At 42.0% G+C, this 17,827-nt stretch overlaps 1 protein-coding gene across 1 annotated transcript in view; it reads left to right on the forward strand.

The window, feature by feature from the left end:
- Positions 1–5,189: 5,189 nt before the first annotated feature.
- LOC112232950 (fibronectin type III domain-containing protein 1-like) overlaps positions 5,190–17,827 on the forward strand; it is an 80,628-nt gene continuing 67,990 nt past the window's right edge. The window contains exon 1 of the mRNA XM_042322700.1: positions 5,190–5,344. Coding sequence (XP_042178634.1) covers positions 5,272–5,344 — 73 coding nt within the window. The 5' untranslated portion in view covers positions 5,190–5,271. The remainder of the gene's footprint in view (positions 5,345–17,827) is intronic.

Consider the following 17,827-nt stretch of genomic DNA (forward strand, 5'->3'; position numbering starts at 1 on the left):
TACTTGTTTTCTCTCCATGTCAAGAGGGGGGCCACTAAAATGTGCTAAGGCTGGCCCTGTATTGCATATTTTTTTTAATTTAATCTTCATTTAACTAGGCAAGTCAGTTAAGAACAAATTCTTATTTTCAATGACGGCCTAGGAACAGTGGGTTAACTGCCTTGTTGAGGGGCAGAATGACAGATTTTTACCTTGTCAGCTTGGGGATTCCATCTTGCTACCTTTCAGTTACTAGTCCAACGCTCTAACCACTAGGCTATCTGATGCCCCATATAGCTATCAGATACTGATATACTGAACAAAAATATCAAAACGCAACATGCAAGATTTTACTGAGTACTAGTTCATATAAGGAAATCAGTCAAATGAAGTGAATTCATTAGGCCCTAATCTATTGATTTTACATGACTGGGCAGGTGCACGGCCATGTGTGGGCCAGGGAGGGCATAGGCCCACCCACTTGGGAGCCAGTCCCAGCCAATCAGAATGAGTTCAGAATGAGTTTTTTCCCCTCAAAATGGCCTTATTACAGACATAAATACTTGTTAGTTTCATCAGCTGTCTGGATTGCTGGTCTCAGACAATCCCACAGGTGACGAAGCCGGATGTGGAGGTCCTGGGCTGGCATGGTTACACGTGGTCTGTGGTTGTGAGGCCGGTTGTACGTACTATCAAATTATCTTATTCTCTAAAGCACAACAAAGGGAGATAGATCGGAAAGTACTTTGAAACCAGTCAGGCCATCCTATACCCTCAAAAGGGTTTGATCTTGGTCGAAACAGCCCATGTATACTGTATATGTTTGATCTTGGTCTAGGAGGTGGATGTATATTTTTATCTGTTTGAGCAGATTGCCAGATTCCCAAAATGGCAGCAAGATATTTGGTCACGGCTCATCCAAAGTGTTGTTGTGGGAAAAGCTCAGAAAGTGTACATCGCTTTATTGCTTGACCAGAGTTCAGATTATGACACTGTTAATAAAGCTGCTATCCTTCTGGCTTACGAGTTGATCCCAGAGGCATACAGACAGCAGTTCTGTAAGTGACAAAATACAGAATCACAAAGCCATGTTGGGTTCATAAGGGAACAAGCGTGTCTTTTTGATCAGTGGTGTAGTTCTCAGAAGGTCAAGAACCTTGAGGATTTAAAGAGACTCATATTTCTTGAGCAGTTCAACAATTGCCTTAAATGAAATAGTTGCCACCTGCATTCATGAGCAACAAAGATCTCACTCTTGAGAAAGAAGCAGTCCTTGCAGATGAGCTTGTGTTGTTCCATAAAACTACTGTCACAAGCAAAGCACCCAGTAGTTATCCCTACGCAAAAAGCAATCCAGAGATGTCTTCTTCTTGTGGAAGCACTCCAGCCAATTAAGTCTCTGGTTGGGACTGGTGTATCTTCTAAACAAGATTTTGGATCAGATGTGTATGAACCCTTTGTTTCAGACAGGTTTGTGTCTCTGCATAGTGGCGATTCTGTTAAGGAGACGGTGAAGACACTGTGAGATACTGGGGCAGCCCATCCTTCATTTTGGAGGGTGTTTAGCCTTTTTCTGACAGTTCAGCAAATGGTTACACTCTGTTAATACGAGGGTGAAGATGGGTTGCATGGAATTTCCTTTGTATAATTGGAACTCAAGTCTGATCTTATTTCTGGTTCCGTTGTTGTTGGAGTGAGGCCTAGCCTACCGGTGAAGGGGGTCTAATTCATTTGGGGAACGATTTGGCTGGAGGGAAGGTTGTGCCAAATCCTGTCGTTTGTAAGGAACCAAGAGTAGAGGAACCTGATGGGTTATCAGAAAAGTACCCTAGCGTGTTCCCAGCGTGTGCCAATACATGTTCTACAGTGGCAAGAAAAAGTATGTGAACCCTTTGGAATTACCTGGATTTCTGCATAGATTTGACATAAAATGTTATCTGATCACAACAATAGACAAACTCAGTGTTCATAAACTAATAACACACACATTTTTTTATTTTTCTTGTCTATATTGAATACATCGTTTAAAGATTCTCAGTGTAGGTTGGAAATAGTATGTGAACCCCTAGGCTAATGACTTCTCCAAAAGCTAATTGGAGTCAGGAGTCAACTAAACTGGAGTCGAATCAATGAGACAAGATTGGAGATTTTGGTTAGAGTTGCCCTGCCCCATAAAAAACACTGACAAAATGCGAGTTTTTTAATAGAATGCTACTTGCCCAAATGCATAGTGCCAACTGTAAAGTTTGGTGGAGGAGGAATAATGATCTGGGGCTGTTTTTCATGGTTTGGGTTAGGCCTCTTACTTCCAGTAAAGGAAACACTACAGCATACAACCACATTCTAGACATTTTTGTGCTTACAACTTTGTGGCAACAGTTTGGTGAAGGCCCTTTCCTGTTTCAGCATGACAATGCCCCCGTGCACAAGGCAAGGTCCAAACCAAAATATTTTGGTTTGTCAAGATCCATGTGGAAGAACTTGACGGGCCTGCCCTGACCTCACTATGGCGACTGTGAGCCAGGCCTAATCGCCTAACATCAGTGCCCAACCTCACTAATTCTGTTGTGGCTGAATGGAATTAAGTCTGTGCAGCAATGTTCCAACATCTAGTGGAAAGCCTGTTATTGAAGCAAAAAGGGGACCAACACAATATCAATGCCCATGATTTTGGAATGAGATGTTTGATGAGCAGGTGTCTGCATACTTTTGGTCATGTAGTGTATGTCCATATGAGGAGTTTGATGAAGTTTTTGTGGGTGACTTTGACAGAGATGGTGTTCTAATGAGGAAATGTTGTTCTCGCTTCACTCCTGAGTAAAACGATTGGCCCAGATGGTAGTATGGCAGGCCATCTTGAGGTCAACAAGACGTATGACCGTGTCTTGCATAACTTCTTCTGGCCTTCTGGAGAACGTAACACCGGGACGAATGCCTGTCCTTCACCGAGGGAACAATAAAACCATTTAAACTGAGAACCAAAAACCCAAGCATAGCCCTGTGGGCCCAGAAGTCAAACGGCAGATGTTACGAGATAGGCCAGTCTATACTACTTTGAAGAGTTTTATTTATTACCTCTACGCTGTTTCGGAGGGGTAAAGTCATTGCCGATTTTACAAACAATCGCCAATGACTTATCCTTTTACCAAGGCTTAGATCCTCATTGCAGTAACCACCAGTTTGCAACCTCATTTAAAAAAAAAATATCCAGCACAATACCCGTGTCTACAGATGTGAGAAAAAGATATGCATATGTATATAAAGTTAAAAAGTTCTACCTGATGACATCATCAGAAGTTGACTTTCTTTAAAATAAACAGTGTTTTTTTTAAACACTATGAGATTTGCGGTGATGTGGGGACTAAGAGAATACCCTCCCTCTGGCTAGGGAGGTTTTGAAAATCAAAATGGTTCTTACTTTTAATCCTACCCTGTGATATCACAGAGAAGCATTTTTTTTAACCTTTTGTCAAACATTTTTAACTACAGATCATAGAAACGCTCTGTTTTAACATATGTAGACACAGGTTTGGTGCTGGAGATAAAGACTTGGAGGTTGAAAAGTAGCGGAATTGCCCTTTCAGGCTATGGTTATTGGAGGCAAGGCGCAAACCTTCAGGAAAGTAGTCATCTCAACAGTAGCAACCCACTTGACAAAAACTGGTTGAATCAATGATGTTTCCACATCATTTCAACCAAAAAAGTCAATGTGATGACATTCAATCAATGTGGAAAACTGATTGGATTTGAAAAAGTAAACAACGTAAGAGAATTCCATATTTATTTCACCTAAATCCAATGACATGGTGATTTTTTTGTTGTTGATTTCACGTTTAACTCACGCTAGTTGACAACTCAACCAAATGTAAATCAAAAGGGGGTGCAAGTATAGCCCTATATATAATGTTTGATTTGATACATTCTACATGTTCCCCAATAATAATTGTCTCCTGGATAACACTAATAAAAAACGTTGGTTCCTACTCTAGTACATGCACATATTTTATTCCTTCAAAAAGACAGGTTGACTGAGAATTTAGACATAGAATCACACAGCGTTTGACAGTTAGGCGTTTTTTTTTAATGTCTGCCAAAGGGTAGGATACAATTTTGAAAACTGATTTTGGCCTAAATTCCCTTGCTATAGACTCTAACTCCGGAATCATGCAAATTTGAGGTTAGTCCTATTCCTCCATCTCGGTGAAAAAGTGGAAAACAGATGTACAGTAGGGGGAACAGAGCGCCAATGGTCTGTCTGTCCCACCGCTCCCATTTAATCTAACGTATCAGGCGTAAAAGAAACATCTGAGCGGCATTTCCGTTTTTAACTGTCGGGGGGAGGTTATTTTCTGTACTGTTCAACCAATCCAGTAAATGTGGCGAAGGAGTTAAGAAGGTGTATCGCCTCGTTAACTCAGAAATACCAGAGATACTTTTGAGGAGATGGGGAAACTCCATTGGAATCATATTAATGCCCACTGTGTGCGTTGCCCGTCAATGGGCCATGTGGTGCATTCTGGATACACTCCAACAAGGAGATCTCTCATTCAAGGAGTCAATGACAGTCATTTGTGCACTAGCAGAAAAACCCAACATGAGCATGATTTACGTGAACAAGAAGCTTGCGATATTAAGTACTTTGAGGAAAATATGCAGGTTTCTCGACTCATATCCTGACCTTTAGAAGGGATTGTTTGATGATTAGTTTAGCAACGGCGTGACTCAGCCTGACAATGTGAATGCGATTGGTCGACAGGCTGCTGGGTGGGGCATTATACGTTTCCCCATTCATTGGCCACTGAGATTCTTATCTCCTCTGAAGTATCTCTGGGAATACTGGTTAACATCCAAAAGCGGAAGTCATGTCACAGGCTCACTTCCATTTCCCCTATAGAGAATGATAGCGGCATCTAGTGGCCAAAAGGCTGTATTAACATTGGCAGCGCCATTAGAGGCTTCTGCCATTTTAATGTAGTACTTCCAACTTCATTTGGCGACCCTGATGGAGTCATGTCCAACGGGTTCATCAGGAGGGATCAGCTTCGTGAAGAAGAAAATGTGCTATTTCGAAATGGAGATTGCCTCAATGGCACTGCCCATACTGTCACAGACACTATAATGGCACAGATACAAAGATGAGTACTCTATCTTACTCTATGATTTCCCCTGAAAACCAGATGCATCCGGTTATTACTGTCCCCACTGAAGGTGCTCCCAGTCCAGCCAGCCTTCCCTCTCCCTCCTCTTTCCCTCTGTTGCGCAGCACCGCGGGACTAGAGCACTATACTCACTATGGCATCCACCACAGCACGGACTCTCTTAGTGCTTTTCGCCACCTTCTGTGCATCAAGTACTGGATCAACAGGTAAAATCACCCTTTTCATTTATATTTTCAGAGCAGATGCATGGTTTCAGTTTTTCACTAATGAGGTAGCACTTTATTAATTGATTTATGTCTGAGATATGTGGAGCTGGGCTAATAGCCTAATCGATAATCAATTAATTCTTTACCCCATAAATATAATATATCCAGTTCCCAATCCGCAATTGTTTTTCTTTGTTTGTTTTATATCACGTCAAGAAACCAATAGCTTCTAATTGAGCTGCTGCTGGGACATATATCATAATTACCACGTTGCATTGCAGGGAAAAGTGTTTGTGAGAGAGACTCATTTCAGCAAATCTTCTGGTTTGTGTGGCATTAACAAACTATGCAAAATATGAGGGAAAGTATATTATTTTGGGGACAAATGGTTAAAAGAAAAATGCTTAACAGTTTGCAGATGGGAAATGAACATACCAGTCAAAGTGAGCAATAATAATGAATTTGGGCTGTGAAACTAGGTCTTTCATCGTTTCTGGTCTGGAAGGAAAATGTGATGTAGCCTTTTGAGCGCAGGAGTCATGGAATATGCGCTTACCTCATTGGCGCACACTGAAGTAGCTTTGCTCTACAATTAAAATAAGATGACGAATATTAGATCATAAGCCATATGATTAGTATCAATCACCAAACCAAAGAAATATGAAGAAAAAACTGCTTTGATTGATAATGGGACGTCACAGTGCCAAAAGGGTATTCTAATTGGCGCCAGTAGCAACTCCATGATGGCCCGGATTTCAACTCCAACCTCGCAGGGAGAAGGGGCAAGGAGGAAAAGGTTGACTTTCTCATAAAGTTTCTGTCAATCTCGCTCCATATGCATCTAGGTGTCACTATAGCTTCCACGTATTAGCAGTTTGACTTTTATTGGGATGAATCTTGTCCCGGAGGCAGAGGTGAAGGATTTCCTCTCGAAAGTCAAAATTGGCTATAATTCCTTCAGAAAGTATTCATACTCCTTGACTTATTCCACATTTGGTTATGTTACAGCCTGAATTCAACATAGATTCAATATTTTTTTGTCACACAAACTATGCAAAATATGAGGGAAAGTATATTATTTGGGGGACAAATGATGAAAAGAAAAATGCTTAACAGTTTGAAAACATGCTTTTTGAAATTGTGTCAAATTGATTGAGAATTAAAAAAAAAAAATATCTCATTTATATAAGTATTCACAGTCAATACTTTGAGGAAGCACTTTTGGCATTGATTACAGCTGTGACTTTTTTTCATTGTTGAATTTTACCCCCTTTTCTCCCCAATTTCGTGGTATCCAATTGTTAGTAGCTACTATCTTGTCTCATTGCTACAACTTCCGTACGGGCTCAGGAGAGACGAGGGTTGAAGGTCATGCGTCCTCCGATACACAACCCAACCAAGCCGCACTGCTTCTTAACACAGCGCGCATCCAACCCAGAATCCAGCCGTACCACTGTGTCGGAGGAAACACAGCGCACCTGGCAAACTTGGTTAGCGCGCACTGTGCCCGGCCCGCCACAGGAGTCACTGGTGCGTGATGAGACACGGATATCCCTACCGGCCAAACCTTCCCTAACCCGGACGACGCTAAGCCAATTGTGCGTCGCCCCACAGACCTCCCGGTCGCGGCCGGTTACGACAGAGCCTGGGCGCTGCAGTACAGTGCCCTTAACCACTGCGCCACCCGGGAGGCTATCAACAGCTGTGACTTTTTCTGAGTTAAACTCTAAGAGCTTTCCACACCATCAAAATGCTTCAAGCTCTGTCAAATTGGTTGTTGATCATTGCTGGACAATCATTTTCAGGTCTTGCCATATATTTTCAAATAGAGTTACAGTACCAGTCAAAAGTTTAACTCATCTTGTCACGACTTCCGCCGAAGTCGGCTCCTCTCCTTGTTTGGGCAGTGTTCGGCGGTCGACGTCACCGGCTTTCTAGCCATCGCTGCTCCATTTTTCATTTATCCATTTGTTTTGTCTTGTTCCCTGTACACCTGGTTTTCATTCCCCAATCACACTACATGTATTTATTCCTCTGTTCCCCCTCATGTCTTTGTGTGAGATTGTTTTGTGTTACGTGTCTATTTTGACGCGCTATACTGGTATGCGTTTATTCTGTGTTTTTTTTCACGAGGTATGTTTATTTGTTTGTACTTAATATTGTGACTGTTTGCGTATTTGCACTTTTGCCAATTGGCTGTAGGTTTCGATGCAGTGGCGTCCGTCTGTTGGTTTCTCCAATAAAGTGTGCGCCTATTCACAACTCTCTGCTTTCCTGCACCTGACTCTGCTCCCAGTACGCTCACCATTGACACATCTACTCATTCAAGGGATTTTCTGAAATGTTTGTAAAAAAATGTACATTGTATAATAATAGTGAAGACATCAAAACTATGAAATAACACATGGAATCATGTAGTAACCCCCCAAAAATGTATATTTTATATTTGAGATTCTTCAAAGTAGCCAGCCATTGCCTTGATGACAGCTTTACACACTCTTGACATTTTTTCAACCATGCATAAAGTAGTCGCCTGGAATGTATTTCAATCAACAGGTGTGCCTTGTTAAAAAGGAATTTGTGGAATTTCTTTCCTTCTTAATGCGTATAAGCCAATCAGTTGTGTTGTGAAACGGAAGAGGTGGTATACAGAAGATAGCCCTATTTGGTAAAAAGCAAATCCATATTATGTTAAGAACAGCTAAAACAAGCAAAGAGAAACAACAGTCCATCATTACTTGAAAACATGAAGGTCAGTCAATGCGTAAAATTTGTGTCATCAAGTGCAGTCGCAAATACAATCAAGAGCTATGATGAAACTGGCTCTCATGAGGACCGCCACAGGAAAGGAAAACTCAGAGTTACCTCTGTTGAAAGGATAAGTTCATTAGAGTTACCAGCCTCAGAAATTGCAGTCCAAATAAATGCTTCATAGAGTTCAAGTAACAGAAACATCTCAACATCAACTGTTCAGAGGAGACTGTGTGAATCAGGCCTTCATGGTCAAATTTATGCAAAGAAACCACTACTAAAGGACACCAATAAAAAGAAGGGACTTGCTTGGGCCAAGAAACACGAGTGATGGACATTAGACTGGTGGAAATATGTCCTTTGGTTTGATGAGTCCTAGTTTTAGATTTTTGGTTCCAACTGCCGTGTCTTTGTGAGACACAGAGTAGGTGAACGGATGCTCTCCACGCTTGTGGATCTCACGTTGAAACATGGAGGAGGAGGTGTGGGGGTGCTTGTCTATTGACACTGTCTGTGATATATTTAGAATTCAAGGCACACTTAACCAGCATGGCTACCACAGCATTCTGCAGCGATTTGCCATCCCATCTGGTTTGCACTTAGTGGGACTATCATTTGTTTTTCAACAGGACAATGACCCAACACACATCAAGGCTGTGTAAGGGCTATTTGTCCAAGAAGGAGAGTAATGGAGTGCTGCATCAGATGCCCTGGCCTCCACAATCATCCGACCTCAACTCATTTTAGATGGTTTGGGTTGAGTTGTACTGCGGAGTGAAGGAAAAGCAGCTAACAAGTGCTCAGCATATATGGGAAATCCTTCAAGACTCTTTGAAAAGCATTCCAGGTGAAGCTGGTTGAGAGAATGCCAAGAGTTGGCAAAGCTGTCATCAAGGCATAGGGTGGCTACTTTGAAGATTCTAAAATATGAAATATATTTTGATTTGTTTAACACTTTTGTGGTTATTTCACTGTTTGGATGTCTTCACTATTATTCTACAATGTAGAACATTTTTGAAAATAAAGAAATACCCTTGAATGAGTAGGTGTGTCCAAACTTTTAACTGGTTCGATAAGTCAAAACTGTAGCTCGGGCCACTCAGGAACATTCACTGTCTTCAGCACAGGAGGTTGGCGGTACCTTATTTGGGGAGAACGGGCTTGTGGTAATGACTGGAGCGGACTCAATGCATCAAACACATTGTTTCCAGGTGTTTGATGCCATTCCATTCACTACATTCTGGCCATTATTATTAGCCGTTCTCCCCTCAGCAACCTTCTGTGAACTCAAGTGTAGATTTGGCCTTGTGTTTTAGGTTATTGTCCTGCTGAAAGGTGAATTAATCTCCCAATGACTGGTAGAAAGCAGACTGAACCAGGTTTTCCTCTAGGATTCTGCCTCCAATACGTTACATTTTTATCCTGAAACACTCCCCAGTCCTTAACGATTACAAGCATACCGATATCATGATGCAGCCACCACTTTCCTTGAAAATATGGAGAGTGGTACTCAGTAATATGTTGTATTGGATTTGCACCAAACATAACACTTTGTATTCAGGACAAAAAGTTAATTGCTTTGCCATATATTTTGCAGTATTACTTGTTGCAAGCAGGATGCATGTTTTGGAATATTTCTTATCTATACAGGGTTTTTTCATTTCACTCTGTCAATTAGGTTAGTGTTGTGGAGTAACTGCAATGTTGTTGATCCATCCTCAGTTTTCTCCAATCACAGCCATTAAACTCTGTAACAATTTCAAAGTCACCATTGGCCTCATGGTGAAATCCCTTTCTGGCAATTGAGTTTATGAAGGACATTTGTATCTTTGTAGTGACTATTGTTATTTTTTTACCCATCTACCTGCTTTGTGGTTGAATCTGTGTTTGAAATTCACTGCTCAGCTGAGGGACCTAACAATTTTCTGTATGTGTGGTGTACAGAGATGAGGTAGTCATTAAAAAATCAGGTTAGTAAGAGTCGAATGACTCGCCCGTGCATCAATCTAAGTAACATAATTTTAAAAATCCTCATCAAAATCTGTCAGTTTAAGCTAGAGATTTGACCACCGTCTCAGTCCAACGCATCTGCCAACGTCAGCCTTCCGCATCTGCGGTGGAAGGTCGGTGAGCTACAGCCGTGTTTGTCAGACCATGAGACATCCCAAAATTTGGTCTTCTCACGAAAACGTTTGTAGCGTGTCAATCACCTTCTGGAAAGATGAGACTCTCACGAACCTCTGTCGGTAGTGTCCGTATCGTTTGGGCTACACACTAATATGACCCCGCTATTGAAAGGGGAGATTCTCTGTTTTGCTCTACTGCCTCCACAAGTGTCATGGGACTCATCTGAAGGCAACTGGTACCGGTTATAAAAATGAATGGAAGTATGGAGGTAGTTTTGTCGTCCCCTCCCCCCCCCCAAAAAGGGGGCTAAATATGTGTCCAAAAAAACTGAAATATCTGCTAGATATTATTTTTTGACTGTCTGTTTTGACATTTATGAACGTATGACAATATTTTTTCTATGGGCTATAGTAGTAACGGCCAAATTCAACATTTAATCCAATATTCTTTTGATACCTACAAGGGTCCTAAAATTCAAAATCAGGTAGCTAAATTATCCATGGTATGTCCACCTAAAAACAGTTCCATATGATTGTGACTTTTTAAGCAAAATTTTACTCTTTAACTTATCTAGGCTTGACATAACAAAGGGGTGGAATACTTATTGACTCAAGAAATTCCAGCTTTTTATTTTTAATTCATTTGCAAAAGTTGAGAGCCGTGCGTCCTCCGAAACACAACCCTGCTTAATCCGGAAGCACCAATGTGTCGGAGGAAACACCGTACAACTGAGGAAGACGTGCATGCGCCCGGCCCGGCCCGCCACAAGGAGTTGCTAGAGCACGATGGGACATCCCGGCCGGCCAAAACCTCCCCTAACCCAGACGACGCTGGGCCAATTGAGCGCCGCCTCATTGGTCTCCCGGTCGGCTGAGACACAGCCTGGGATCGAACCTGGGTCTGTAGTGACACCTCAACCACTGCAATTGAGTGCCTTAGACCGCTGCGCCACTCATATGAGGCCCCTTATATTTTATTTTCAACAACATTCTGATTTAATCTCTTCAGTTTCTGATGGAAAGGGAAGGGATTAGACAACACATAAATCCAATCAGGATTTATTTTTGGTTGTCTCGGGGGAGACAAATCTAGCTACCTAATTCAGCCATTGGCTAGGCCCTCAGAAGCTAAATAGAAGGCATCTGCCATTCAACTGTATTAGCGCCAGGGTTGGGGTCAATTCCATTTACATTACAGTCAAATTCCAATTCTCTTCAAAGCTTTCCAATTAGGAAAATGTGGAATTGGAATTAGAATTTGGTTTACTTGATAAAAATGACTTTAATTAAAAATTAATCGAACCTGACCCTGATTATGGCAGAATTTTGGAGTGACAGTGGAATCAAGCAATTACATTTAGACTTGTAATGGGTCGGACAATTTTTACAAAAACATATGGAAATGTCTGCCTTCTCGCAATAGTGAGCAGTAGTTTTCCCACGGTCTAGGTAACTACGGTAACTACGTAACTACGTAACTAGGTAACTACGTTGTTGTAGGTTAGTTAAAAGCATGTAGCGGCTGCAGCAGGTGTTATCGAAGAGGATGTTGTTGCTAATTTGTTAGTTTTGCCCTTTTCAAGATTAAACTTTCAACAAGAACTTAAGTTTCAAATGATCATTATAAAACAGGTTGTCTGGATCCTGGATGCTGATAGCATGGAGTTATAGCACCACAATCCCTACATTCCACAGGCAATGCTTGTTAACAGTTCCAGCAGATTTATCCACTGTCCCATAGCACAGCTAGCGTCTAGACATGATTTCCCTATGCTACTAGGCTATCACTTGTTTGCAACTGTTGGGGTTTGTCTAATGCTTGTTGTCTGCCTCTACGACCTGTCCAACAATGTTGCATATATTTGTTTTAAATACACTTATGTGAAACATTGTTGCATTTAAACTTCATGTGAATGTGAAGACGATGTTGGCGTAATAGTTGTACTTTTCGACTGGGAAATGCTTAGCCTAATGGTTGTGTTTTTGTCTCCTTATGATTGGAACCTACCTGCTTCTTATGTCAGAGTGAATGTGCTGTTTATTCTTTAACTTCAGGCTGTGAGTGACAGCTGTCTTTCTATCGGCCCTCTGTGTTTTACAAAAAGTATTCTCTCCTACATGGAGTGTGCTGGTATTACGGACACTGTCCTACCAGCATCACACGCCTGTTACACTCGCATCCTTGGATGTGTCACTGTTGTCGCTTTTGGTGATAGTGGGAAAGTGATGGCGTTAGGCTGTGCAAGCAGTGTGGTTGTTGCTGCTATGTCTGTGTGAGTGGCAGCATGAAGCGTGGCTTAGCCTCAGGTTTGTTAGATTCAGCTGGGCGCATTAAGTGATGCTATGTTATTTTTCTGTTTTGCGTTTGGTACAACGTGCTGGAAGATTTTTTTTACCCACTGAAGGCCTAGGTCCAATAGCCATGGTTCGTCACTGGTAACAGGTGTCTCTCAGTTTCCTCTGTTACCATAGGGATAGGAGAATAGGTCAACACATGCTTCTAACTAATTGGAATGATGAACATCGGGGTGGACAGAGTCATGGAATATCCATCTCGAAAGACCTCCCTGAGCACATCCCCTAACCATCATTATTGTCAGTAGAAGCCATTGGGCACACACAGGTTGAATCAACGCTGTTTCCACGTCGTTTCAATTAAATCACGTTGAATCAACGTATAATAGTCGTTGAATTGACGTCTGTGACCAGCGGGAGGGTTATTCAGTGTGACAGGGAAGTGTAAAATATGCTCAAACAATGACAACAACAAGACACTTTGAAGCCAAATGACTTGGCAGACTGACAAATGATCCAGCATTTTGATCTGTCAGATAGGAAGTTCTCCCTGAGCAGGTTGAGGGGCACAGGCAAGTTACCTTGTGTTTTACTGGGGTCTCATTATCACTATCCATTCCATTCCATGTTAGCAGGTGAAGTGTAAAATGGAGATAGCACAGGCAGACAGAGATTTCCGATCCACAGACAGTACAGATGTTTTAGAAGTGCCTAGAGCGCACGGTTTGTGAAATCAATTTTGAGCCACGCTCACACTTGCTGTGAGAGTACCTGTTGCTCACCAGAGGAAAAAAAAGGCCTGAGTGGAAAAAATTCAAAAGGCTGGAGTTTTGGAGAAGATTAGCCAGCTAATTAATCCCTGTTGATCTGATTTAGCTGCCACGTTACAATAGCCCTCTCTTCTCCCTTACCCTTTCTCCCCTAATCTCCTCTCTCTATCTCTCTCCATTTCTCATTAAATCTTTCTTATCCCTCTTTGTCTGACTTCCTTATTTCCAATTCCTGCCTTTGCTCACTTTCTCTACTCTCTCTCTCCCTCTCTCTCACTCTCTCTCTCTTTCTCTCAGACATGTGTGCTCAGTGAGTGAGGTCATCCAATTAAACGTAGATGCTGTTTGTTGTGGTTCTGTGCTTTTCTTGTCCACTGCTCCCCCTCCCTCTTTTACTCCTCTCCACTCCCCCAGACTTCCACACAGTGCCGAGGGCTATTCATTTCTTACAGTAAGCACTTAGTAAAAGCACAAAAGCCTAGAATCCCCAAAAGCCTAGCCAAGTATGACACTACAGTAGCATTGTGATGAACAAAATAAGAGGAGTTCCGGGGAGGGACCAGGCTATTGGAACAGAGTCGACAGGAGGTCACTGGTTGAGTGACAGAGAGACAGAGAGGCGGAGAGACAGAGAGAGAATCAAGTTAGAGAAAGGGAGAAGGGGAAAAGAGGGAATCATGTCCTCGCAAGCCACAGGAATTTCTCCGTTCCGCCTCACCAAGAGGAATTCTACAGGAGCACTTCTACAGGATTGGCAGATCTCAGATTGAGCTTCGGGTTTCAACTGTAACACAGGGGAGAATCCGGGTAGAGAGAAACATCTATTGAGACAGACTGACAGACAGGGAGCGAAAGCATGTAGCTAATACTTTCCAGTGTGTCGACTGCAAGCGTGTTTGATCACCTGACGTGGGGCCGAGCCAGGCTCTCTCACCTGTCACTCAGGTGTCCATCAACCCTGCCGCTGATGGGTCTCACCTCGGGATGTCATCTCTGGGCGTGGTTATGTTTGGTTAAACAGGTAGCACCTGGGCTAGTGAACATCTGTCACAGAGAGACTAGAGAGAGAGAGAGAGTGTGTAGAGAGTGTGTGTGTTGGACATAATGCGTTTGTGTAGAGCGAAAGTGTGAACTCCTAATTCACAGGATTAGCAGTAGGTAGCATTGCAGTGTAGTTGACTCATACCCTGTGCTGGTTACAGAGAACCATGATGTCATGATGGTTTGGGGCTGGTGTATTGATCATGTGAAGGGATGAGTATATTGGGCCATGGTTTCACTGGTTTGCTGAATTTGTGGAGAGTTGTATGTGGCAGGCGCGAAAATCTGATATCAACTTTGGAGGGGACAATTACATGAAATTTTCTCAAGAGCAATTCCTGAGGGCCACACCAAAAGTAGTGCTGTAACACAGCCTACGTTGTAATATGTTAAATGTATATTGAGGAACCATAATCACTACTACTGGATAATTGATAGGTACAGTAGTTAACTGAAGGGTTGTCCCAACTTGTTCAAATGTTTAAATCATTATAATACTACTACTATTAATAATAGTTATAGCACTGTTCCTTATCAGTCCAGTATGTGCCTGGTTAAATAAAGGTGAAATAAAAAATGTAAAAGTTCCCTGGCGACAATTTAGCTTTTGCAACGAGACCATTAAATATATTTTAGACAATGGTAGAAGAGGGTGTAGTTCTGTTCAGTTTATCGCTAACCTTATCACAGGGACTTTGAGGCACTACAGCTGCATGCTGATCTTGGAATAAACTGACGATAGCAAAGATCCCATCTTTGACGACGCCACATAAATGGAATAGGTACTAGCTAGCTTGATAGTCAATGTTTGCTTTAGTTTACTCTATTATCTTGCCAGCTAAAGAACTGGCAGTGGATCAAACCGTTGTGAGGCAAAGGGCGGGGATCTTTTCGCAATCTTTTGAAACGTAAAACTTGTTGGGGATAGGGGGCAGTATTTTCACTTTGGATGAATTGCGTGAGCATAGTGAACTGCATCCTACTCTGTCCTAGATTGCTAATATATGCATATTATTATTACTATTGGATGGAAAACACTCTGAAATTTCTAAAACGGTTTGAATTATGTCTGTGAGTATAACAGAACTCATAGGGCAGGCAATCTTCCAAACAGGAAGTGAAATTCTGAATGTGAGTCAAATTTGACGTCATCGCCCCTTCCCTTCCAAATAAGATATGGATATGTTAGCACTTCCTACGCCTTCCACTAGATGTGCTCATTCAGTAGAACGTGGAATGGAGCCTCTGGTGTGAACTTTGACCGAATGGGAGGGGAAATAGTCACTCTCTTGGCAGAATGCAATTTCCCTGTGGCGCATTTGTCTGATGTCACCGTCGTTCCATTTGGCTGCAGATGAAAGCGTATGATCCGGGTTGGAACGTTATTGGATATATATGAAAATAACATCCTGAAGATTGATTCTCTACTTAGTTTGACCAGTTTATTCGACCTGGAATATATCTTTTTGAAGTTTTCGTCTGAGTTCTCCTGGACCAGCGTCAGCTTTTGGGCACTTGAGCTGAAAGTGCTAGCAAATGCAGCTAATTGGACACTAGTATTGGAAATTATGGAACAAAACAACGATTTATTGTGGAACTAGGACTCCTTGCACTGCATTCTGATGAAAGATCATCAAAGGTAAGGGAATATTTATGATGTAATTTCGTATTTCTGTTGACTCCAACATGGCGGAGAAATATATATATTTACGTCTGAGCGCTGTCTCAGATTATTGCATGTTAGGCTTTTTTCATAACGTTTAAAAAAAATCTGACACAGCGGTTGCATTAACAACCAGTGTATCTTTAATTATATGTAGAACATGTATCTTTCGTCAAAGTTTATGATGAGTGTTTCTGTTATCTGGCGAAGCTATCTATAATTCCTCCGGATATTTTGGAGGCATTTCTGAACATGGCGTCAATGTAAACTGAGGATAGTTTGTGGATATTTGTGGATATGTGGATTTGTGGATATAAATATGCATATTATCGAACAAAACATAAATGTATTGTTTAACATGTCATATGAGTGTCATCTGATGAAGATTATCAAAAGGTTAGTGATTCATTTTATCTTTATTCAGCTTTTGTGACTATCTTTGGCTGGAAAAAATGGCTGTGTTTTTCTTTTGATTTGGTGGTGGTCTAACATAAATATATGTTGTGTTTACGCTGTAAGACATTTTAAAAATCAGACATGATGGGTAGATTAACAAGATGTCTATCTTTCATTTGCTGTATTGGACTTGTTAATGTGTGAAAAGTTAAATATTTCTAAAGAATATTTCCCCGCCCCACATTTTCAGCTGAATGGGGGGGGAGTTCCCCTCGGGGAATGCCTTGCCATAACATGTTTTAATTAAAAACACGCTATTAAGTGTTTATAATCAGCACAAGTGCTTTCATTGTGTATTATTCATGTTATTGAAATTACATAGTTATGTTTACAGTGATATATTGGGGGGGTCGTGTGTCCCCCGTCCCCCCTGGGATTTCCGCCTATGGTATGTGGGCTAGAGGGTATACTGAGGTGTGTGTGTGTGTGTGTGTGTGTGTGTGTGTGTGTGTGTGTGTGTGTGTGTTGTGGGGAAAAAGGGGTTAGTAGGCTGTAAAAATCAGACCTGCAGAGAAGCGCAGGTGCATGACCCAGAGGGTTTCTGAGACAATTTTTGGACGAGGCTATGACACATCCTTAGGGCTTACTTCTGCACATGCTGCTTGCTCTGTTGCATACAAACACACACACACGCACACGCGCACACACACACGCACGCACACACAGAAACACACACACAGGTATCTCCAGTTATTGTGTTTGGCTCTGTGTTCCTGGGCTAGGCACCAGAGTGGTTGCATCATACAGTAAGCAGACATAGTGGTGAGAAGCGCTTTCTGCAAACAGTAGAAATATAGAGGAAGGCAGAGAAAACAGATCAGTCCAATAAAGATTTGGGAGAGCCTGCTTACTGCAGTGGGATTGACAGGAGTTACTAGTGGCTTTCGCGGGATCGCGAAACCCTGATTTCCATCTATGAGGGTTCTAACAGGACTGACACCTGGAAACTACTGTAGGAGACTCCTACAGGCAGTTAGTGAACGTGATAGAGGAAGCCACCCTGTAGACTGTTGGAGAGGTTGCACACTGATCATGAGCGTCAGGTGGGGATTTTCTTTAGACAGTTCAGGACTAGATCATGTTTCCTATTCACCTAGCAGATACGTCAATACTGCAACCATGACTCCCGTGCATCCCTTTGGCTACGTGTAATAATTGTCTTTTGGCATTACAGAAGACAAGAATCAGCTGGAAGTTGTGTTATCCGAGCCAACGACAGGCTGGCGTTGTTTGTGATTGTGATGAATTCAGTTCTGTGTTCTCCTTTGTGAGTGTCACAACTGGAGTTATCAACTGCTGGAGATTTACCAACTGCACACTCACACACGGCCGTTCACACAAGTTAGATTGGGAGTTTTATATTCATGTTTTAATACTCCAC

The sequence above is a fragment of the Oncorhynchus tshawytscha genome, linkage group LG05, assembly GCF_018296145.1.
Source record: "Oncorhynchus tshawytscha isolate Ot180627B linkage group LG05, Otsh_v2.0, whole genome shotgun sequence".
Lineage (NCBI taxonomy): Eukaryota > Metazoa > Chordata > Actinopteri > Salmoniformes > Salmonidae > Oncorhynchus > Oncorhynchus tshawytscha.